The following is a 25,524-nucleotide window of genomic DNA, read 5'->3' as shown; positions in this document are numbered from 1 at the left end:
TTTTCTCCCCCCCCCCCTGAATTTTAAAGGTGTGGCTTATATTCGGCTGCAGCTTATACAATGGTGCCTCGCAAGACGAAATTAATTCATTCCGCGAATTTTTTCGTCTAGCGAATTTTTCGTCTTGCGAAACACGAAATCCCATAGGAATGCATTGAAAATCAATTAATGCGTTCCTATGGTAAAAAAAAGTCCAAACAAAGCCAAATTTGGTACAACAAGAGTTTATTAAGTGCTCTTTAAAGTCACACATACTGTAAAGAGCATTTCAAAATTCAAACCCAGATATTTTTTTTAAAAAAACAGCAGAGTGGCCCAATGGTCACAGAAAATCATAAAAATGCAGGAAAAAAACACAAGCTTCCAGATTCTTGCAAACCCCTCCCCAACTGTTCCCCCAGCCACCCAGCACACAGAAATTCAAATCCAGATTTTTTTTTTTAAAGCAGAGTGCCCCAATGGTCACAAAAAATCATAAAAATGCAGGGGGGGGGACCACAAGCTTCCAGATTCTTGCAAACCCCTCCCCAACACCAAGTCATTGAATTCCAAACACCCCAACCCAAAATCCAAAACCCCCAAAAAAAGTTTTAAAAGCTTAACTTACCAAATGGCTGCAAAAGAAGTTTTGGAAAAGCTTCAAAAATCACCAAAGTCTTTAAAAACCTCAAAAAATGCTACTATGTATACTGCGTTCTATGAGTTGCTCCTTGAAGTCAAGTCGCAACTGTATTAACGGTGTTAAGAAAAAGGAAACAAACTTGCAAGACGTTTTCGTCTTGCGAAGCAAGCCCATAGGGAAATCCGTCTTGCGAAGCAGCTCAAAAAACGGAAAACCCTTTCGTCTAGCGAGTTTTCCGTCTTGCGAGGCATTCGTCTTGCGGGGCACCACTGTATTTGGGCCAATACGGTATAATCCTGTGCAAATGATTAATCTCAATGAATCTGACTTCCTGCGTTTCCTTTTGGAAGGAGTGGTGCTTATCAGAGCAGTGACTTCTTTTTTAGCTCTTAAAAATCTGCCACCTTTGACAGCAGGGGCTCGGTTTATACTGTAGGAAGCTGCCTTTATACCATAAGAACCATTGGCCCATCTAACTCAGTACTGTCCACATCAGAGTTTCTCAAACTCTAGGCTGGGGACCACAGTCCTGTCCTTGTCCCCCTCTCCAGTCATGCCTTTGGGTTGGGCAGGTGCTGGCTCCAGCAGCTCCAAAACTACTAGCAGTGCTAGTAGTAATAACAACAATTATAATAACCAGAGAAGGGAGGGGAAGAAAGAGAGCTTGTTATAAGAGGAATAAGTGAATGTAAAAGAAGCAGAAAGGAGGGGTGAGGGAAATATATAAAACCGAATGCCTTCTCCACTTGGTCTGACTAAATAGAAGGCTTAGAATCGGCAAATTCTCCCTAAATTTGGGAGGCTGAGCCATGATACCTCCAGAATCAATGTCTGTATTTAACCTGAGGAAAATCGAACTCTGGAACTCTGGGGCACAAAGAAATCGCCGTAGCAAAGAATTTGGCAACCTCTAAAGTGGGGTGAGAAATCAACAGAAAGTGATGTTGCTGATTGCCAGCTGGTTATGCCAATCACCGACCTCACCTGTTTTCTGACTGGCTTTGCCCTTGCATCTCTATCTCCTGGCTGGTGGGCCTCAGTAATGTTTAGCCTTCTCCAAAGGGACCTGGGGGTGGGAGCTTTGAGCACCCCTGATCTATACTGACTGGCAGTGGCTCTCTAGGGTTTGGGGCAGGAGTTGCTGCCATTTCTGACAAGCTCCCCTTCCCAGAAGCAAATGCAACAGAATGGTTTGGGCCCTCAGCTCCCACAGAAAAAATAAAACCAGCAAATTCCACACCTCTGAACTGGCTACCCCAAGTCATATAGCTCTGAATGGGAATGACAGATTAGGTAGCCATTTTTATTTAACCTTAGTTACAAGGTATGCTAGAAAGAATGTACAGTCATACCTTGGGTTGAAGTAGCTTCGGGTTGAGCGTTTTCGGGTTGCACTCTGCGGCGACCCGGAAGTAACAGAACGTGTTACTTCCGGGTTTCGTTGCTTGCGCATGCGCAGACGCTCAAAATGACATCACGCGCATGTGCGGAAGCGGCAAATTGCAACGCACAGACACAGGTTGCATTCGCTTCAGGATGCAAACGGGGCTCTGGAACGGATCCCGTTCGCATCCAGAGGTACCACTGTGTATGTTTTGAGGTGTTCTTTTCATTTGAAATGCTTCGTGAACACCGTCTCAAGACCTCTCTGAGGCATGCTGCCTCTCTACCTTACCATGGAAATACCTGTGTATTTACATCTCCAAGGTTTTTGCTTTATGAGCTGCAAAAGCAAACTGTCAACTGTTTGCTGTAAATTGAAGCTTTTAATAATTTTGTCTGTTCTACCACATTTGTCAGCTTTGAATATTCTGTCAAGTTGGAAATAAAAATAGCAGCAAAACTCAGGAACGGTGACACTGAAAATTTATCTGCTCATAGAAAGTATCAAATGCAGACTTGAAGAATGAGCATTTACAGGTGTTTCTCTCCCCCCACCCCAATTTCTTCTTGATAACATAAAACTTTCAGTTGCTTATGGTAGTAAAAATAACTTACACACTGCATCAGCCTGTGTTAAATGTTTGACTATCAAACCATTCAAGTTTTGCTACAGCTACATATCCTCCTATTCAGAGAAGCCCAGAAATTCTCCACCAAGATAGGTGGGGGCCTGACTGTATCTTTTCCAAGTGATGTCAACGGTGCAATCCAATATCTAATGCAAGTCAGTTCCAGTTGAACTTAGTGGGTTTATTTATTATTGAATTTGAGCCTTCACCCTAAGGCCTAGGGCATGTTACAAACAATATTAACAGAAAAGATTAGAAACCAAGTATTAAGCATAGTCATTACATGCCTAAACCCAATATACATTTTTTAATATATAAAATTTTAATCACAAGCTTATCTGCCACCCTGAACTCCTTTTGGAAGGAAGGGTGTGATATAACTTTAGTAAATAAATTTCTGATCCATTATGAGTACACTTTCCTTCTGATGCCACTACCCAGAGCCTCAACAAAACCAAAATATTCTCAGCATGACAGCTGGATCTCTTGGGGGCAAGGAGAGCTCAGAGTCAACTTTCATCAGATTGGGTTGTATGTAGGACATAGTGGTTTGTTTGCCCTCTGTTAGTCTAGATTGAAGAGCATGCTGATGTACTCAGTATCCCTTTAAAGCTCATCTTTTCCCCTCAAAGAATTCTGGGTACTGTAGTTTGTTAAGGACTCCTGCAACTCTGTGCACCGTCACTCAGAAGTAAGTTTCCTTGTGTTCAATGTGGCTTACTTGTGCATAAGCAAACATTAAGATTGCAGACTTACTGTTGTTTCATAGCTTACATCTCTCTCTCTCTCTCTCTCTCTCTCTCTTTCTTTCTCCGTGTGTGTGTAATATTACCCCACATATTATTGTCTGAACGCTTTCCCACTATTTCAGATTTTACATTAGTGTTATGTAAAATACCTTACTTTCAGGGACATATAAATACTGTAAAGGAAATATGAATGCATAAAACCATACTCCCCCCCCCCACTGCACCTAGCTGTAGTCCTTATTTGTTTTCTATATTAAGTGCCATTAAAGCAATTTTATAAAGCTAGGGATAAATGCTTTTAACCTATGGGTAATATTGCTTGGTGGATGTTGGCAGCATTATATGGTGCGTGTGGTAAGGAAACTGCTATTCTATTTTAAGGCTTTTCTGAGAAAGATTGTTTCCCTTTTTTCTGATTTTATGAAACTGCGGACTGTATAACTCTACGAGCGCCATGAACATCCTCCTTTATAGAGAGGATAAACATACGTCGAGCTCATCGCTCATACTCTGGATGGTGGTAAACCAAATTTTGCTCAGAATAGAACCACTGAAATTAATGGACTTAACTTAGTCATGTTCATGAATTTTGATACGACTGCTCTGAGTAAAATTTGGTTGAATACCATCCTTTGTTTTTTTCAAAGTACTCTGAAGTCCATCAATTGGAGGCAGGTACAATATAATAGTTTAGAACGGCAGGTGAGCACACATTTAGAATTAAGGGGAAGGACACCTCTGAGATCATTTCAACCTGGGCAGTTGTTTTCAGTATCAAAAATGAGCAGGGTGGGGGAGTTGTTGCTATTGTGAAACAGTTGGGTATACAACTGTTGGTGATCTACTGTAAATCATGCAGAGATCTGCCAGAAGATCTAACTTCTGCCTGGCCCTTATTTATTTGACCCTAAAATCAGGCTTTCTTTCATCCCCTCAGACGTGACTTCTCACATAATATCAAAGCTCTTTTTAGTTCTTTCTCCATCACTTAACCTCATCTATAGTCTCAATACCATTCTACTCGGTTAATTAAAATACACTGACCAGTGTGTGTGTGTGTGTGTGTGTGTGTGTGTGTGTGTGTGTGTTCACTAAGAGAGCAATTGTGATTCTTGTTACTTCAACAGATGGCTGCGATCACAGAACAGGCTGCTACTTGACTCCTAGCATTGCCTGGTTCACAATCCTCATTTCTTCCTTCATGCAGTTGTAGATGCAGACTTATGGAAAAATAAGGTGGGGGTGTGAATTTGGCCCTCTAGTTCACATATAATTTTTTGTTGGTTATTTTTACCCCTAACGTACAGAAGAGCAGGATGCGAACACAATGCCATAATTAAGCAATCACATGCAGCCTGAGGACCGCATTGACGTTTGGTAATCCTCCAAAGCAAGTGGGTGGTACTGTCGTTGCACACTCAGTTGCATATGGGAGCAAGCACCCACCTCACACTTGTCAAGCATTTATTATTAATGATTGATTGATTGATTGATTGATTGATTGAGTTTATACACCTCCCTATACCCAGAGATCTCAGGGCAGTTCACAAAAAAGTGCACAACATATATAATCAGAATAAAAACAACAACCCAATAACAGAGAGAGAGAGAGAGAGAAAAGAGAGAAAAGAACCATATTTTAAAAGGGTATAGTATGTCAAACTGATCAACCAAAGGCCTGGTTTAAAATGAATGTTTTTGCCAGGCGCCTAAAGGTGTGTAATGAAGGCGCCAGGCAAACTTCCCTTGGGAGAGAGCATTCCACAGATAGGGCCCTTTCTCCTGTTGCCATTTAGCTCTGCACACACCCAGCCCACTGCATCTCTGCCCCCACTGAAGCTTCCAAACTGTCTTCTGCAGCTACTTTGATAGTTAGGCTGAGTTTTGAAAGATAGTAAAGGGACAATTAATCCTTGTGTGGTCCTCGGCATGTTCCACTGACGTTTCATTTTAACGAAAACTTGCCTTTTGGGTTACCACTTATTTCATGTTCACATTGCTATTGCGCCCTCTCTCTCTCTCTCTCTCTCTCTCTCTCTCTCTCTCTCTCTCTGTGTGTGTGTGTGTGTAAGTGGCACAGGTTGAAATGCCTCCTGCTTTTGTCTGGCCCAAGTGATTTAATGAATGCTTTTGCCACAATACCGTATCAGACTTTCATCTGAAGGCTGTAAACATTTTTCAGATCTGTTTCAGATCGCCATGCATCTGGCTGAAATTTTCCCTCTAGTTGAAGCCTATCCATCATTCTTAAGGCTATCTAATATCCTCCTTTTTTCTATTCAATGAGATCATATCTTATTATCCTTTTCACTGAGTCACCGTATTTTATGTGTTCAGCTGACACTGTCCGGATGTATCTCCTTCAGTTCAGATAGTTGTGCATCACGGGACACAGAATTCCCCAAACCTAAGATTATGGCATAAGGTTATAGCACATGGGGATTTTGTGCTGCACATGACCACCCTTAGCTGTGAGTGCTATTGAGAGATATCAGATGACAGCAGGTTTTATTGATAGTCAAAAGGAGTATCTGTATATATGTATATATGATTCAGCCTCGTTTAAATGCTGAAAGCACTCTGAATAGTAATTTAGAGAGAGGGAGCACCCACCATTTGTGGGCCTTTAATCAAATTGTTGCTTTATATGTATACGCAGTCTGATAGCATTGCTTCCAAACAATGCTCCATGGGCTTATGCGCTGATTATAGTGCATAAGCATGAGCCTCCAAATAACCCAGCAGCTCCACTTTTTCCTTTGGCAGGCAGGCGGAAGGGCAGCAGCAATGACTGCAGCTGACACCTGGACTTGGTTTCCACCTGCTACTTAACTTTGTCCAACCCAGTGCACCTTGTGGACATGCTAAAGCAGGGGTGGGAAGCCTGTGGCGTCTGGACATTGTTGGACTCCAGTTCACATCAGGCCCAGCCAGCGTGGCCAATGTCTAGGCATGATGAGAGATGCAGTCTCGCAACGGAGGGTGTGACTGTGCCGACTGATCCTTTTCTCCATAGTGAGTCAAAAGCAGCTGAAGGCAGGGGTGCCTTTTAGACTTTTTTAAACATCTCTGCTTCATATATTACTGTAATAAAGAAGCACAGAAAGGAAAGGAAATGCCTCAGCATAGGAACAGAAGAAGCAGGCTTGGACCAGGTCCATCTAGCTCCATATTGCAGACTCTGACTGCCAGCAGCTCTTTGGTGCCCCTAGTAGAGAGAGAGGTCTGCTGCTACCATGTCCCTTTTGGAGAAGCCAAGGGCCCTTCAGTCTGCAGTGCTTGAGCGCTGCTCACTGCCCAAGATCGCAAAAGGGATTACTCAAAAAGAAGTGAGGTTCCTTTTGCCTTCTAAGCTCCAGTTCAATGTCTGCCTTGGACCTCACACCAGCAAACAGCAGCAGCTGCCAATGCCATTATCTGAACCTATCGTTGGGGATGACAGTAATGAACATCAAGTCACTTATCAGCTAATTCAATCTCAGTGGAAGCTCATTACCAATCAATAATACCTCTTCCTGAGTTCTAGCATTTGTAAGCCAAGTGGCAATATCTGGTGCACTTTGAAATCTGGAAGTTGTTTTGATTTGTCTTGGGGGATTATTATTTTTGGTATATATCTCCACAGCCAAAATTACCACATTTTTAAAGGGGTGGCTGCTTAGCTACCTTTTGTGATAGAGATGAGCGTCTTCAGTGGAGATGAGAATTCTGCAAGGACCACATAGGTGCACTTGCATGGAAATGGCTAAATGAGTCTCTGGTGCTATCAAAGCCACTGCAACTTACAAGATTAGATGGGGGTGTTTGCATTTTCAGTTACTCTGATAAGGTGTTGATTCCCAGTGGAAAATAATGCATATTGTGCTGCAAGTGGGGGGAAATGTGTTGCGGTTAGTTACATAAACTGTATACTAATCTCCACTTATATACCTGATCATAAGAACTACTTGAGGTTGGTCCAGTAAATGATATCACCTTGCCTATTTTGCATCTACTATTCTCAAACTCTAACGATGCAGGAACAGTCTGTACCAGTTTTAATTAAATACAGAATTTGAAATAGATGCAGCGAAATAATCAAAAGCATCAACAGCTCAATGTATCAGAAATATATATTCAAATTTTTCTATGTGTTAAGAATTTGTCCTTGCTAGGCCCTGATCTGAAGTGAAGTTAAATGGAAATAAGTCTTATGGATTTCATTGGAACTTGATTCCATATAAGCATATCTGTGATTCCAGCCCCTTTCACTGCTTTTTCTTCAAGCCTGAAGACAGCGTTTTAAAAAATATATAAACTTTACGCGGCAATTTTGTAGCCTAGTGGACATTCAATAAAAAATGATTTTATATCATAGCTGCAGGTGTGTTTGGTGCTAACCCCCCTGGGAAGGAAAATATACTGCATGTACCTTGCTTAAAAAATACAGCCTGTGAGCATTCATGTTTTAATTCAAGTTAAGATAAAACAAGAATTGATGTTGCGGAGTGTCAACGTGAGCTGTTGCACAGTAGTAAATATTTGAGCATCGGCAGACAGTTAAAGTAGGAAAAACCAGGACCAATTCTTAAGTCGATAACGTTGTCACAAACTTTGCAGAATTAAGTTGTTTGACTATCTTTCCCTGGTGATTTGGCTGCAGTTTGAAATGTCTTTGCATTAAGATTTCATGCTTGGGTCTCTACTCTCTATGATCATCAATCAGAAGATGAACACATCAAGGGTCTCTCTGTCTCTCTCTCTTTTTGTAGGATTAGTTAAATGTGTTGGCAGACATATGAGAAACATTTGGTATTTCTGTGCACACATATATATATATATATCATAAGTAGAAACATTCCTTCTACCTGAAGCTGCAACACATATTCAACTTGCATGATTAATCAATATCCCTGCATTAGAAGAACAGATATAAAACTCTTTTATGTACCAAAGCTTTCAGGGTTACCAACAGTAAACCACAGCAAGTGGTTCTCAAACATTCAGCCAAGGGAATTGGATAGTAATACTTTTCAGTGACAGTATAAATGAACAAATAAAATAGCCAGGTAAGAAGAACCCAGCTGGGATGAACACTTGAGACTTCATAAAGTACTGTTTATGAATGAGTGCTGGGGCCAGGCTCCCCTCCCTCCTCCTGTCAGACATTGGCTTTGGTACAAGGACCCAGGTTTATAATGCCCCCTCCTGTCTGAATCTGGGAACTATGGGAGGAGGAAGGAACCAAGTGAGAACATTGGGCATGTGTGTGCTAAACCATTAACTGTGGCTTACCATGACATCCAAACACTGCTACTGACCGTGTTTGAGAGCCTTACACCTGTGTTACATGCATGGGAGATCTCTTCACTCCCAACTTAACTCTTTATCACATAGGCCTGGGATAGAGGAAACAGTCTTGGGGAAAGGCAAATCCATGCCACAGGGTTTCCTCTACAGTGGTACCTCGGGTTAAGTATTTAATTCATTCCGGAGGTTCGTTCTTAACCTGAAACTGTTCTTAAGCTGAAGCACCACTTTAGCTAATGGGGCCTCCTGCTGCCGCCGTGCTGCCGGAGCACGATTTCTGTTCTCATCCTGAAGCAAAGTTCTTAACCCAAGGTAATATTTCTGGGTTAGCGGAGTCTGTAACCTGAAGCGTATGTAACCCGAGGTACCACTGTACAAGCATCCCATTTTCATCCCTGACCCTGGTGAACCACAGCACTTAAACACAGTTTGGGAGCCTCATTATCATCATCAGTTGGGTGGCATATAAGTAATAGATTATGATTATTATGCTGGTTGCCCCAGCCACTCTGGGCAGCTTTCAACAAATTATAAAACCACAGTGAAACATCAAACGTTAAATATTCACTGTACTGGGCTGCCTTCAGAGGTCTTCTAAAAGTTGTATAGTTATAAAAAGGTAAAAGGTAAAGGACCCCTGGACGGTTAAGTCCAATCAAAGGCGACTATGGTGTTGCAGAGCTCATCTCGCTTTCAGGCCAAGGGAGCCGGTGTTTGTCCACAGACAGCTTTCCAGGTCATGTGGCCAGCATGACTAAACTGCTAGTGGCGCACAGAGGACCATGATGAGTGCCAGAGCACACAGAAACACTGATCACCTACCCGCCACAGCTGTACCTATTTATCTACTTGCACTGGCATGCTTTCAAACTGCTAGGTAGGCAGGAGCTGGGACAAAGCAACGGGAGCTCATCCCATCGCAGGGATTCAAACCGCCGACCTTCCAATCAGCAAGCCCAAGAGGCTCAGTGGTTCAGAGCACAGCGCCACCCTTGTATAGTTATATATCTCCTTGACAGGGCAGGTGTGACTTCCAAGAAGGCCCTCTGCCTGATTCCCTGTAACCATGCAATGAGGGAACCACCAGAAGGCCCTCAGAGCTGGATCTCAGTGTCTGGGCTGAATGATGGGAGTGGATATGCTCCTTCAGATACAGGGCCAAGGTTGTTTTAGGGCTTTATAGGTCAGCACCAACACTTTGAATTGTGCTAGCGAAATATAGGGTGGGCTGGCACTACAAGAGTCTTGAGTATGCTCCATGAACACACTGAGATACATAAAAGCTTCAGGATGGATCACCTTGGTACACCCAAAGATTTGATTATTCCTCCTAATTTTGATGTGTTCCAGTTCATTATCTTCTCATTAGGTTTCAAGTGTAGCCCATAGAGACCTAAGACAATCTAGAAAGCTAAATATCAGAATGTGAACAATGCTAACACCTCTGGCACTATCTCTGTTTGCTTTTTGCTCAGTTACAATTTTAACACAATCATCTTAAGTAACAATGAGCCGATTATGTTCCATGGTTATTCCCCCACCCCCCTCCTTCTGAAAAATGTAACAAACGCAGGGGGGGGGAATCTAATGAGAACTAATGGAGAAATATCCGAGAGGCTTAACTTATGATCTGTGTTCATTACAGCAAGTGACATTTTCACTGCAGTTTTACTATAAAGATTGGCTGGCACAGAGTGAGAGTCACAGCCGAATAAACTCTCAATCAGTCTTACCTCCATGGTGATAGGTTATGAAAAATTGCTGAGGGCCTTCATAATGTCTGTATCATTCCTTAATTGATGGTGGGTTGCTTTGCTTTGAAAACGCTGGTGAGTAAGTGGAGAAAGGACCCCCCCCCCTTTGCAACCTGTACTGTTTCGACACAGTCATGCGGAATACACATATGTACAGCCCTGACACTCTGTAGCAACAGATAATGGGAGCAGCTGCTAATTAGCAGACTCTTCTCCACAAGGCCTCGGTGGTAATCTTGTGCTTTTGCAAGTTTTGTGAGATGTAAAACAACAAACAAACAAACAACATCATGTGAATTTAAAATTGGGTCTGGGAATTACCATGGGATTGGAGCCTATAGCTAATCACCCTTGTTATGCATTTTCAGGCCTGTAAAGATGACTTTGTATCCCACACTTTAGGCTTTCTACTCTCATGTAATGTGGGCCATGGCAATGAGGGGACGAGCAGCGCTAATCCCACCAAACATAATGCAAAACTAGAATCCTTCTCTTTCAAATTGGTGCTATATCGGCAGCTGGCACTCTCCCTTGCATAGTGTCCAGCTATACTATTGGGAAAGCTTTCCAACTTTTGATGGTTTCCTGTCCATTTTTAAGAGAAACAGAGAGAGAGCCTGCATAAGAAAAGCACAGACCGTATCCAGGCAGTCTTGAAGAAAGCTGATTTTTCTTGATCCAGTCAGGAATTCAGTCAGGGTTTGGGCCTGGTTTTGGCACAGAAACTGCTTTTGGTCACCCTGTATAATGACAGATGTAAGAGTGGCAGGGGAAATGTGCTCCTATTAATTTTCCTTGACCTCTCAGTGGCTTTCGATATCATCAACCATGCTTGTCTTCTGGAGCAACTGTCTGAGTTGGAGTAGGTAGCACCACTTTGCCATGGTTCTGGTCCTACTTGGGTAGTCATTTCCAGAGGGGGGTGATGGAGGAGTTCTCTTTGGCCCTGTGGAGCCTTCAGTGTGAGGTTCCTCATGGTTTTATTTTATCCCTCATGCTGTTTAGCATTTACATGAAACTACTGAGTGGGGTCATCTGGAGTTTGAGAGTATGTTGTCTGCTATATACTGATGACACACAGCTCTACTCCTTAACTTCTGCAGGTGTGGCAGTGGATGTGCTGGACCATTGTCTTGTCTCAGTAATGGACTAGATGAGAGCTAATAAACTGAAGCTCAATCCAGATAAGACTGAAGCACTGTTAGTGGGCAGTTCGCTAGACTGGATGGATAGGAGGTTGCCTGTTCTTGATGGGGTTACACTTCCTCTGAAGGAGCAGTATGTTGCTTGGGGCCGTACTCTTTGAACTTTTGCTGTCACCTGATTTCACAATGAAGTCAGGTGACTGGTTTTCGTCCACGCAATAGAGCACATGATGCTCTTTTAGCTGAGTGATACCAGTGGGTATAATAGGGCCATCTAGACGTAATTCGGAATCTTCTGGGCCAAAAGACTATAGAGGTTGACTGGGCCTACTACACAGGAATTGCCCCTTTACCTAAATAACCTAATGATTGCCCCCATTTTGCTCTGCGGGCAAAGTTTTTGTAAGGCAACCACCTGGGGAGTCAAGGCTTTTGAAGATGGTAACCCTGCTCGAGAATTCAAAAGAATGTGTGAGGGCTCAAACACTGCCTAGAGTAACAGAGAAACATGCAGCAACCCCACACCCCTGTCCCCATACGTCCGGGATTTCCCAGACATAGCTGGAATACTGTAGTCGGAAGCAGTGTCCGGGTGGAAATCGCTAAAAATGTCCAGGAAAATCTGGACATATGGCAACCCATGTCGGCAGTGTTGTTTTTGGTGATTTTCCTTAAAAATAACTCAGAAATTTCAACAACTTTGAAAAAAACAAAACAAAACCCTCAACAACTTTTGTGTCTGGATTTTCACTTTTTTAAAATAAGGCAACCCTTCCCCTCCTGAGCTTTTCCCTGTTAAACACAAAAGTCTCAAGGCAGAGTCGTAACTGTCTGGCACAGCATGTCAGCAACACTGCCCCCCCCCCCTTCTTGCCCATTTTGAAATACATGCTTGGTTTTTGTAAGAGACCAAATGCTGAAAATATAGGTGTGTTATTCCAGAATAGACCAAAATATTGTGGCATCAAGCCAATGTGATGAAATAAGTCTGAGGCAGGCTAGAGGAGAGCGATGTCTCAATTCTGAAATCTGCAGGAATATTTTCATTCTGCTGTGCAAGTTGTTTCGCTCAGGCATACTGCTAAAGCATCTAAAAAACGGCACTTTCTCCAGGACTGAGTATGTGGCTTAACCATGCAGTGAGAAATCAATGCATTTTCCCAGAGAGGCATAAACCTCCTATTTCTAAGGTGGCATCTTGCATTGCCACATTTTCATAAGTTAAGGCTTCATCAGCCAGTTTTGTGATGGGGATGATAATAATCATTAATAATAATAGACTGTTGCATCCAAAATCAGCTGAAACTAACTCATGCACAAACATGTAGAGTGTTTCCCCCAAGAGCACCGTATCTATTTGTAGTTGAGTTTGTTCTGTTTCCCTTTCAGCCCAACCATTTCAAAAAGCATAGCCTTGGCCTATTGACATTTTCAGTGCTTAGCAAAGGAACCTTACTGGGAGTGGAGTTACTTTCAAAATATTTTCACATTTTCCAGCCCCTTTAATAGCCCTTGTTAAAGTTATAAGCCTTAATAAAAGGATTTATAGCTTCAGTGTCTGAGGTTTTCAGGCCTCTTGATTTATGCTTTAAATTGCAGCATTTAGCACTTTGCGCTTTAATTTAGACAGATCACCTATTTTCTTAAATGCTTAAGTAATGTACCAAGCTGCAGTTATTGATTCTCTTTGCATTTATTACAAAGGAGGCTGTATTTGCTCCCTCCTCTTGGGAATGCCCCTCCTGAACTGCAGGCTTGCTAGTGACAGCTTAGGCCCCTGATACATAACCAAAGACCTTGCCTAATATCCCTGCAACTGCTCAGGGAATTTTTATTAAGTAAAGGCATCATTAAAGTGGACAGAATGATGAAGTTTAATGAGCATCTTTCTCCCTTATTGTTAGTTTTGCTGTAGCAGCCAGAGCGTTCTCATTTGTTACCCTCAGTGGGGCAGGGTAGGGACTGCACGGTGTTTCTTCAGATACCTTTTTTTCTTTCGTTTATAGATTTGCATATTCTATACACTTGTGTGCTGTTGCAGAGAGTGTATTTATAACCAGACTCTATAGCTAAGAAAAACCCAGAAAATCTTATTATGGAGGCTTTGGGTTTCTTTCTTTTTTTAAAAAAAAAAGTATTTTCAGAGTGACATTAAATCCTCTAGAAAACTATTTGCCCTTTTCCTTAATGAGGAATCTGCACACAACGTGGCGGTTCTGGCTGTGCCGTTGTTTAGAGAGGCTGTGCCATTTATCAGTTACGATTATAGCGCCAACAACTTTTTAGTTGCCACACAGCATAATTACAGATGTCTGAAGGACATGAAATCTTGGTTTTATGCTATGATCTCATTATTGCTCTGCAGAGATTTGCATGGAGCATCCCATTTAAACTGGCCGTCGTGGGGAGAGTAATTTGCAAGCTAGTCTTTTAACTTGGCCTTATATAATCAACAGCTAATGTGTGAACATGAAGCGTTAACAGGAAGGACAAATGGAAACTTGTTAGGATTCAGTGTATTTTATTTGAATATTATGTATTTAAAATGTAAAAATAAGAGTTTCTTTGCACACTGTAGATTCGGATACTTGCACACACACATATACCCTGTGTAAATCAGAGGATAGAATCATTAGGGATGCCTCGCTCTAGGCTTGTTCCTCTTGGCCTTTGCACACACACTCAGGGGTCAGGCAGTCCAACCTAGATAGTTGTGTCTGATCTTCCAAGTCAGTTTATCAAGTTCTGCATAGTCCATCAGCTTCATTCTCCATTCCTCCAGCGTTGGTATTTGTTCTTGTTTCCATTTCTGGGCCAGTGATATTCTTGCCGCAGTTACTGCATATTGGAAAAGTTTATGATCCTTTCTATTTATCTCATTTCCGACAATTCCTAAGAGAAAGGCCTCTGGTTTCTTAACAAATGTACCGTATTTTCCCCCCTATAGGACACACTTTTTCTCCTCCAAAAATGAAGGGGAAATGTGTGTGCGTCCTATGGGGCGAATCCAGGCTTTCGGTGAAGCCTGGAGAGCGAGAGGGGTTGGTGCACACCGACCCCTCTCGCTCTCCAGGCTTCGCGGACCTCTCTGCAAGCAGCGGGAGCCAGCGCTGGGCTCCCACAGCTTGCAGAGAGCTGCCTGTTTGGGGGCTGGGGTCGGGGGAAGCTCGGGCGGGAATTTTTTTCCCTTTATTTCCCCCCAAAAAAACTAGGTGCGCCTAAAGGGACGGTGCGTCCTATAGGGCGAAAAATACGGTATATTTCAACATTTTTTTTCAGTTCATTATGTCAACTTCCAGAAGATATTCACTTTCTTACATTCCCACCACATATGGTAAAATGTACCATCTTTTTCTTTACATTTCCAACACTTCTTACATGTTTTATACATTTTTGCTAGTTTTACTGGTGTAATATACCATCTATATATCATTTTCATAACATTTTCTTTAATGCAGTACATGCAGTAAATTTAATACTTTCATTCCATAGTTTTATCCAATCATTAAATTGTATATTATGACCAATGTCTCTGGCCCATTGTATCATAACTGATTTGACTTCTTCATCCTTTGTATGCCATTCCAACAATATCTTATACATTTTGGATAGAATTTTATATTCATTATTTATTTCTAATTGAAATTTAGAATCTTTCTCTACATATCCATGTTCTTTAAGATCTTTTTTAAACATTTCATTTATTTGAAAATAATGCAACCAGTCATATACCAACTGTTTTACTTCTTCATAGGGTTTCATTTTCCATTTCCCCCCTTCTTTAACAATCAAATTTCCATATGTAATCCAATTCTTTCTCATATTAATTTTTTTAACACTCATAACCTCTAATGGAGACAACCAGTGTGGAGTTTTTGGTTCAAGTAGGTTTTTATACCTATCCCATATTTCTATCAACGATCTTCGGAAAATGTGGTTCTCAAAACCTTTATGGATTTTCTTCTTTTCAGCCCATAGATACGCGTGCCATCCAAATCTGTTATCAAATCCTTCTATGTCTAGCAACTCTGTTTTCTCTAATTTTATCCATTCCTTTAACCAACAGAGACATGAGGCTTCATAGTACAGTTTCAAGTCTGGCAAGGCGAAGCCTCCTCTTTCTTTAGCGTCAGTTAATAACAAACTGAATTCTTGGCTTCTTACCCTGCCAGATATACCTTGAAAGCATCTGTGTGTCTTTCTTTGTCAGAATACAGTGGTGCCTCACAAGACGAAATTAATTCGTTCTGTGAGTTTTTTCGTCTAGCGAATTTTTCATCTTGCGAAGCACGAAATCCCATAGGAATGCATTGAAATTCAATTAATGCGTTCCTATGGTCAAAAAAAGTCCAAACAAAGCCAAATTTGGTACAACAAGAGTTTATTAACTGCTCTTTAAAGTCACACATACTGTAAAGAGCAGTTCAAAAATTGAAGGAACAATAAATAAGTTTCTAAACATGACAGAAAAACATTTAAAAATCAACAAAGTGTACAGTACATTTTCTAAGACTCTGGGGGACCACTCAAAGAAGGTTCCTCTTCCACTCTTTGCTTCTTGCTGAAGAACCTGTCCATGGTCTGCTGCTTCATCCGCCTTATCAGCACCTCCCTGAAAGGCGACATGACCGTCGTATCAAAAGTGTTCGCAAGGTCATGTGCCACGTGCTTGTCAGGGTGGTGCCGCTGTGCAAAAAGCCTGCACATCCTTCCACTTCATGCAAATGTCCCTCACTTCTTTGGAGGACAGCCGTTGCTTCCTCCTCTTCCAGCGAGGCCTGCTCCTGCGCAGCCTCTGCCTGCAGTTCGACCAGCTCCTGGGTGGTCAGCTTGTGGTCGTGCTCCTCCACCAGCTCGCTGACGACCTCCTCTGTGACCTCCAGGCCCATGGTCCTCCAAGGCAACAATGTCCTGCACCACTGTTGACTCTGGTGCATCAGAGTCACTTGGTGCCACACAGTCCGGCCACAGGCTGCGCCAAGCGCAATTCAAATTTCTCTGGCTGATCCCGTTCCAGGCCGTGGTGATCATCTTCAAGCAGGTGACGATGTCGAAGTGGTCCTTCCAGAATTCCTGCAGGGTGATGCAATCAGTCACCTCGAAGCATCGCCTGAAAAGCTCCTTGGTGTAGAGTTTTTTGAAATTGGCGATGACCTGCTGATCCATCGGCTGGAGCAGTGGCGTGGTGTTAGGCGGCAGGAACATGATTCTGATGAAGCTGAACTCCTCCAACAAGTCCTCCTCAAGGCCTTTAGGATGAGCAGGAGCATTGTCCATCAGAAGCAAAGCCTTCAGCGGCAGGTCGTTGTCCAGCAGGTACTGTTTGACAGCAGGGCCAAAAGCAAGATTGACCCAGTCCACAAACAGGCACACGTGTGACCCAAGCCTTACTGTTGGATCGCCACATGACACTCAGCTGCTCCTTGTCGACCTTGTGTTTCTTGAAGGCCCGTGGGTTCTCCAAGTGGTACACCAGCAGGGGCTTGATCTTCAGGTCGCCGCTTGCGTTGGCACAGAAGAGCAGGGTCAGACGGTCCTTCATGGGCTTGTGGCCAGGCAACTTGGCCTCCTCCTGTGTGATGAAAGTCCTTTTGGGCATCCTCTTCCAAAATAGCCCGGTCTCATCGCAGTTGAAGACCTGCTGTGGAACGTAGCCCTCTGTCTTCACAACCTCCAGGAACTCCGCTGCAAAGTCTTCAGCCGCAGGAACATCAGAACTGGCAGCCTCTCCATGCCTGACCACGCTGTGGATTCCAGATCTTGCCTTGAACCGGTCAAACCAACCTCTGCTTGCCTTGAAGACTTCTGGCTCGCCTGAGGTTCCTGGCTGTTCCCGGACGAGGTCTGCGTGCAAGGCCTTGGCCTTCTCACAAATGACGGCCTCAGTCACTGTGTCCCCTGCACGCTGCTTCTCTTCTAACCAGATGAGCAGCAACTTCTCAACCTCCTCCAGAACAGCTGGGCGGTTCTTCACGATCCTGGTGACTCCCTTGGATCTTCTCCCTCATCTTCAGGATGGTCCCGATGGTCGATGGATTCCTCCCGTACTCCCTGGCGAGGTCTGCCACACGCATTCCACCGTCGTGCTTCCGGATGATCTCCTTCTTCATTTCCAGCGCCACCTTCTCCTTCTTCCTCTCGCCGGCCTCTGCAGCAGCAGTCTTCTTGGGTCCCATGGCAGCACAGCTCCTACCTTCGCAAACTCAGAAGAAGAAAAAATCAGTGCTTCACATCCAAAAAATTCAAAAGCACCCAGCCACCCACCACACAGAAATTCAAACCCAGAACCAAGTCCTTGAATTCCAAATACCCAACCCAAAATCCAAAAACCCCAAAAAAAGTTTTTTAAAAAGTTTGGTGCAAATCACCAAAGTCTTCAAAAACCTCAACTGTTCCTCCAGCCACCCACCCACCACACAGAAATTGCAAACCCCTCCCCAACTGTTCCCCCAGCCACCCACCATACAGAAATTCAAACCCAGATTTTTTTTAAAACAGCAGCAGAGTGACCCAATGGTCACAGAAAATCATAAAAAAAACCCACACAAGCTCCCAGATTCTTGCAAACCCCTCCTCAACTGTTCCCCCAGCCACCCACCACACAGAAATTCAAACCCAGAATTTTTTTTTAAAAAACGGCAGAGTGGCCCAATGGTAAAAAAAAAATCATAAAAATGCAGAAAAAAACCACACAAGCTCCCAGATTCTTGCAAACCCTTCCCCAACACCAAGTCCTTGAATTCCAAACATCCCAACCCAAAATCCAAAACCCCCCAAAAAAGTTTTAAAAGTTTAACTTACCAAATAAATGGCTGCAAAAGAAGTTTTGGAAAAGCTTCAAAAATCTCCAAAGTCCTCAAAAACCTCAAAAAAGGCTACCATACCGCGTGCTATGAGTTGCTCCTCGAAGTCAAGTCGCAACTGCACCTCTTCAAGCAATGCACCCTGGGTATTAACGGTTTTACGAAAAAGGAAACAAACTTGCAAGACCTTTTCGTTTTGCGAAGCAAGCCCATAGGGAAATTCGTCTTGCGAAGCACCTCAAAAAACGAAAAACTCTTTCATCTTGCGAGTTTTTCGTCTTACGAGGCATTCGTTTTGCGGGGCACCACTGTATTCACTGAAAAGAGCCTGGAATGCAATTCTAAGTTGCTTTGAGACATTTTATGTAGCAAGTGGTAAATAAATGCAAATAATCATAATAATTACTAGTTTACTTTATGGTGGCACTTTCTGGGAAGAATGGATGTTTGGAGTTCATCTGTTTCTTTGAAGCGTTAAGATTGCAAGCCTAACCCCACTTACCTGGGAGTAAGCCTTATTGAACCTCCAACTTGAACTTGAACAGCCGCTCCAGAAGGATTAACATGGTTGATGGTATTGAAAGCTGCTGAGAAGTTGAGGAGAATTGACAGGGAACTGTTTCCCCTGTCTCTCTCCCATTATACAGAGTGATCAAAGCAGTTTTTGTGCCAAAATCAGGCCTAAACCCTAACTGAAATGGATCTAGAAAACCAGTTTCCTCCAAGGCCAACTAGATCTTGGTCCATGACCAACTGATCAAGAACCTTGGCCCAACATCTGGAGGGCCATTGTCTGCACTGATTGGCAACAACTCTCAAACTGAGGTCTCTGCCAGACCTACCTGGAGATGCTAAGAATTGAGCTTGGAATTTTTTTGAACATAGTTCATGTGATCCGCAACTGAGTTACAGCCCTTCCCCAATGCCCTTCTAGAATGTGACTATTTGGCTTTTTAAATTCATTCTGAAGGCTGAGTGTCAGGCTTGGTTGAGAATATGTTTGCATACAACAGGTGCAGGGTTTTTCTTGAGCTAGTCCCATCACTTCTGCCAGAGCAGTCCCCCTTCAAAACAAGATAGATTTAGAATCTCTTTTCTTTCTTGACACGCAGAGTATCTTCCAAAAGGTTCTTTGTCAACAGAGAAAGTTTGCATTTGTATCCTGTTTTGTCTCGAAGGCTTTTAATTTTGCTTTAAGTAGGAATTACTCATAAATTACCCATTAATTGCTCTCTGGTGTTCAGTGTAAATCCTCTCAGCCTTAGAGTCTATTTAGCTTTCCTGTGAGTGCCAGCAATCTTAATTGTAGGATACTTCGTCAACATTTAATCAGGGGTCTGTATTAATGTGGCATTGATGTGTTGGTAGCTCTCTTGCAACAATCCATCATGTGTGAGCAGGCAGAGAAGACTCTGACACCATTGCTCTGTGTCACTTTATCAAGCCCTCGAGTATTCTGGTTACGCAGCCAGTTCACTCTCTGTTACATCGACATTCCATCTTGCCAATTCAACCCAATTTTTGTCAATGTCTCCAAGGTTAAGAATTTAAGAAGCCTGGATCTTCTTACCGCAAAACTGTTGTGTAAAAACGCTTATGCTTTGGCTTGGAAGTAGTAGAAATGTCATAGCATGCAGAACTAGTTTTTTAAAAAGAGATATTAGATAGATATAGATTTTATATACACACACACACACACTCAAATTTTAACAACAAAAACAAATAGAACATGAACTTAATACAAACAAACTGCTGGCATACGGTTACACAATAGGATGACATCTAAGAACAGGAGTCCACCCTGGTCCCCTCCAGATGGACTCCAACTGCTATCAGCCCCAGCCAACATGGTTGATGGCCAAGGATGGTAGGAACTCGAGTCTACCACTATGGCTACCCTGGTCTTAGAAGGTGGGGGGTCACAGCACAGAAATCCCATTTCCAAGTTCAAGTAAGCAGGAGTAAATCCTTCCAAAGCATTACAGTGGTACCTCGGGTTACATACGCTTCAGGTTACTGACTCCGCTAACCCAGAAATAGTACCTCAGGTTAAGAACTTTGCTTCAGGATGAGAACAGAAATCGTGTGGCAGCAGCGTGAGGCCCCATTAGCTAAAGTGGTACTTCAGGTTAAGAACAGTTTCAGGTTAAGAACAGACCTCCGTAACAAATCAAGTTCTTAACCCGAGGTACCGCTGTATTTATGTTTCCAGGAATTTGTCATCACATTCCTCGTGGTTGATGAACATTATGAACATTTTGTCCACAGACTTGGTCATTCTGACCACCCAACCATCCTGCACAAGTTATTCTGCTTTCATTTCTCTGCCAGTGTCAACTGTGACACCTTTCCCATCAGCCTTCCATTGTGAAGGGCTGCAAGAAACCTGGGAGAAACCACTGCCCAAGTGGTGATGCCCAGTGGGGGCAGTGATTCTTTGGGGCAGCTGAGGCCTAGATAGTTGATCAGACTAGTTGGATCCTTGTTTAATGGATAAACAAGCCTTGTTATTTTTGGGATGTATTTTTCTCAATGTTGTAAACAGCTTTGAGTATTCATTATTGCAAGACAACAGCATACATATGGAACAATGATGTGTGGCGAATAGGCTCATTGCCAGTGAGCCATCTCCAACACAATCACAAATGGAGGATGAGGTGGTTGTCAGGACTGATAATTTTTAATAAAATGACACTCTTGTTTTCTAAGCCTCCTTGAGTCCCATCAGGAGAAAAAGCTGGGTATAACTAAATTAATGATGGCAGTAATAATTGTTTTATATGGTGCACTTGAGTTCAGGGAAGGTACTAAACATGTTCTGTGTTCCTTGTTTCTCCATAGCCTTTATGGCAGACACATGCAGGCGAACCCCGAACCACCCAAGAAGAACAATGACAAGTCCAAGAAGATCAGCCGGAAGCCTTTAGCTGCCAAGAACAAATAAGCCACCTGCATTCACCATTCCTCTAATTCTTCTTCTTTTTTTTTTTTTTTGCATGTCCAATTCTTTTATATACTTTTTTGCTAGCAGAAATGGATGTTTTATAAAATAAAAACAAGGAATACCTTTTTATATCCACAGCTACTCACAAAGTGTAAACTGCACTGGCTAAGTAATCCATTATAATTATTAATTTCTGCTTAAATCATATAGCCGTTTGATCCCGTGTAAACCACTTTATTGACACTCAGAAGATGTATGAAATGCACTTTTGGCTTAACTAATTCACACAGCTGGCTACACCTTATTGCAGCACCAAACCGTGTCTCAATCATATTTTATGTAATACTCCCAAATAAAATCATTTTTGTACCATATGTTGCTTTCTTATCTCCTTTCGTGGATTTTGTGACATGTTTCATTTGTATTAGAGGAAGTAGGTTCACTTATACGTGGTACAACTTCTTAATTGCATTTTTAAAAAATAATGTTTGAGTGGGCAAACACAGGCTGCATCTACACAGCTATTAAAAAAAAACATTCTGAAAATGCTCTGAAAAAAACCATTTCCACCCCCATCGTTCAGCCCAGACACTGAGGTTCAGCGCTGAGGGCCTTCTGGCAGTTCCCTTGCTGCGAGAAGCCAAGTTACAGGGAACCAGGTAGAGGGCCTTCTTGGTAGTGGCACCTGCCCAGATGTCAAAGAGAACAACAACTACCAGACTTTTAGAAGACATCTGAAGGCAGTTATCACTGAGGAGGGCTACCAGCTTTTAATGTTTGACAGACTACTGTATTTTAATATTTTGTTGGAAACCCAGCCACACGAGCAGAGTATAAATAATAAGCTACTACGACGACGACGACGACTACTACAACAATGGAAAATGTCTGAGTTCTGATTTTAGCTCTACAGCACCATCTGGTGTCAGTGTTACAACGCATTTATAATGTTACCTACTGTGGACTCTGCTACATTAGTAAAAATATAAGGAGACCTATTAAGCTGCTTTATCTTGAGTCAGTCCATTGGTCCATCTAGACCAGTAAAGTCCTATCTGACTGGCAAAGACTCTCAATTATTTTGTGCAGAGCCCTTTTCCAGCATTGCCACACAACAGATCATTTAAAATGGTGACGTCTGTGCAACTTTCTGCATAAAAAGGAAGCCTCATCTACCACCAAACTACCGATGCCACTGCTACGTTAACCGTCTCTAGTTGAACTCAGCTAGTTTGGTGTCTTTAAGTTCTCTTGGACTGCCATGACGGTTTACAGCTCAGATGCACAGTCAATGAATAAAATGAAATAATTATCATTTTCCTAAATTCATATTAACAACATCAACAGCAACATTGAATAACAAACCATGCAAATCTTTTGCCCGCCCCATTGATGACGTGGAAGTGGCCTTCCTCATTATGGGTTCACCAAGAAGAACCGACACAAACTCAGTCACACGTACAACTGGATCTGTAGGTCTCAGAACAGCTCAGCCAATGCTCCCAGCTTCCAAAATGGAAGGAAATGACCTCCTGCACCACCAGCAAAAAAGGGGCTAAGAATTGTATCCAACCAAGTTCTACTCGGACCCACTGAATGAATCAAAGTTAGTCCTGACCATTGATTTCAGTAGGTCTACTCTTGAGTGTATCAAGCATTGGCAGCCACCCCAAGCTGTTTTAGTACTACTAGGGAACCTCATTTAAAACATGGCACTTTCTGCGTAAGAAATGATAAATTTTAATCAGCTTCTCTCCTTTCTTATTGGTGTGTCACAATGCTTTCCTTAAATATCGCCCCCCCCCCTTCCCTGGAAATTTGGGTGGATAATGGGGAAGTCTTATCACTGAGAAGGGCTACCAGCTGCTAGGTGCTTTTTTTAAAAAAGAAACTTTCCCATTTGAAGAAAAAACTTTCTGCCAATGTTTAATTGTCTTTTAATGTAGCAAACGAGAGGAACCTAAATAGAATTTAATCTCCTCTGTAAAAAAAAAAAAGAAAAGAAATTTGGATTGAAGGATTGTTCTAAATTAGTGTGTGGATTTTACCGAAGCAAATATTTTTATCTACATAAAGCCTGCTCCACATCCAGGCCTTGAAATCATAGTTGGGAGGTGATTAAGCAGCTGACATCTATATCTGAAATAATGTCTCCCTCCTGCTTTTTTAAAAAAAAAATATGGTGGCACTACATAAAAACGACAAGTAAAGTTTCCATCTGGTAGGAGGCTAAACAGCTAAACAAAAAATGTGCAGTCATAAATTGTGCTCTAGTGCCAAAACCTGTGTTTTCTCCCTCTAAAATTCAAGATCTTTGCAACCTGTTGCAAACCTTTTCAGATCTTTTGGCATGGGGGGGGGGAATATCAGCCCAGACTACATTTTGGGTTTTGCATTAAATATGTAACAGAAGCTGTGAAAACTTCTTGGGCTCATTTAAAACAAGCTTCTGTGATTCTGACTCAAAAACACCAGACCTGGACCTTTGCTGAATACGCCCTGTACCTTTAAAACACATTTGATGTCCCACAGTCAGGGGTGATAGGAATCTGGGAGTCCCAACAACTTCTGGGGCTAATGTCACACAAAAGGGATGCATTACCAGCTTTGTGGAAACATGAAGAGCTGCAGAAGTACAACAAATTTTTGGTGGAGAGAAAAAGACCCCAATGTATGGGGGGAGCTCCAAACAACCAATGACTGGAAACCCAAGTGGGAGAGGGGATGGAATGGACTATTGGAGAGAAGGGCATGGACAACTGGCTGGCACAATGAACAGGAGCACTCCATGCTGCAAGGGTGTCCCCCCAAAAAAAAAATTAATTTCTATCTCAGCTTTCCTCCAAGGAGCTCAAGGTGTCCTACACAGTTCTTTCTCCCTCCCCAATTTTATCCTCTAAAGCAGCCACCCCCAAACTCAGCCCTCCAGATGTTTTCAGACTACAACTCCCACCATCCCTGACCACTGGTCCTGTTAGCTAGGGATGATGGGAGCTGTAGTCCCAAAACATCTGGAGGGCCGAGTTTGGGGGTGCCTGCTCTAAAGAACTCTGCAAGGTAGGCTAGGCTGAGAGACAGTGACTGGCCAAGGGTCACCCCAGTGAGCTTCATGGCTCAGCAGGGATTTGAACTCGGGTCTCCCAGGTTCCAACCCCTATGGACTTGGCCACACTTACCTTTTGTCCGACTCTTCCCGGGCAGAGTTCCAAACTTCAGCACTCGTGTCAGAGCAGAGAAAGGTAAGTGCGAATAAAGCCCTACATGACAATCACAGTCAAGACCTTGCAGGTCCCATTTGTAAACACCCAGTCACCAGTCATTAGACCAGTTTTTGAAGCAAGTTTTCCTTCTTTCAGGTCAATATAATTTTAAAGCTGGGATTTCTCAAAAGTGTAAGCTGCTGATTAAATCGTTTCTGCATATCTTCTAACATTTCAGTGATAAAAATAGGGCCATGGGGATGCATCTGTGTCCTAGTGAACTGCAGTCGAGATACTCCATTTGGGCGCTTGCCAGTCATGCACATTTTTAAGGGTGGCAAATTGAGGCAGGAAAACTGTTCTGCAAGCCACTTAAGCTAGAAGTAGGGTGCCTCCATATGTTCATAACATATCATAAAGTGTGCTTGGTAGAAAGGGGAGAGGTTAAGAAACTAAGAAGCTGCTGGATGAAGCCAATCCATCAAGCCCAGCATCCTAAATAGCTCGGCTGGTTGCAGCATGGCACTGATAATGGCAAGGATGCAGATTCGAGCCTGAGATGGGGCAGCTGCATATTCCTGCATGGCAGAGGATTGGACTAGATCAGTGATGGCCAAACTTGGTCCTCCAGCTGTTTTGGGACTACAGATCCCATCATCCCTAGCTAACAGGACCAGTGGTCAGGGATGATGGGAACTGTAGTCCCAAAACAGCTGGAGGGCCAGGTTTGGCCATCACTGGGCTAGATGATCCACAAGGTCCCTTCTAACTCTACAGTTGGTTCTATGATCATGTTCTCACGGTGGCCATGCTCCCCTCCCACTGTTTCTGGCAACTGGTAAAGGAGGTTATCTTCTCCTACATTCTCCCCAACGAACCTCCAGCGTTACTCCTTTGTCATCTAAAGTGTTGTGTTTCATTCATGTTCTGCTCATTTATGGAACTGCAGCTGCTTATTGTGTAGTATGTGGACCCAAGGCTAATCTATTCTGAGTCCGGACACAAA

The 25,524-nt window shown here is 42.8% G+C and overlaps 1 protein-coding gene across 1 annotated transcript in view; it reads left to right on the top strand.

The window, feature by feature from the left end:
• RSU1 (Ras suppressor protein 1) overlaps positions 1–21,692 on the top strand; it is a 63,835-nt gene extending 42,143 nt beyond the window's left edge. Inside the window, exon 9 of the mRNA XM_081882700.1 lies at positions 21,216–21,692. Within this exon, the coding sequence (XP_081738826.1) occupies positions 21,216–21,318 (103 nt within the window). The 3' untranslated portion in view covers positions 21,319–21,692. The remainder of the gene's footprint in view (positions 1–21,215) is intronic.
• The last annotated feature ends 3,832 nt before the right edge of the window (positions 21,693–25,524 follow it).

This window comes from Podarcis melisellensis (genome assembly GCF_964234715.1).
Source record: "Podarcis melisellensis genome assembly, chromosome: 12".
NCBI classification, from domain to species: domain Eukaryota; kingdom Metazoa; phylum Chordata; class Lepidosauria; order Squamata; family Lacertidae; genus Podarcis; species Podarcis melisellensis.
The sequence above is the reverse complement of the archived record's forward strand: the minus strand, read 5'-3'. Positions and strand labels throughout refer to the sequence as shown.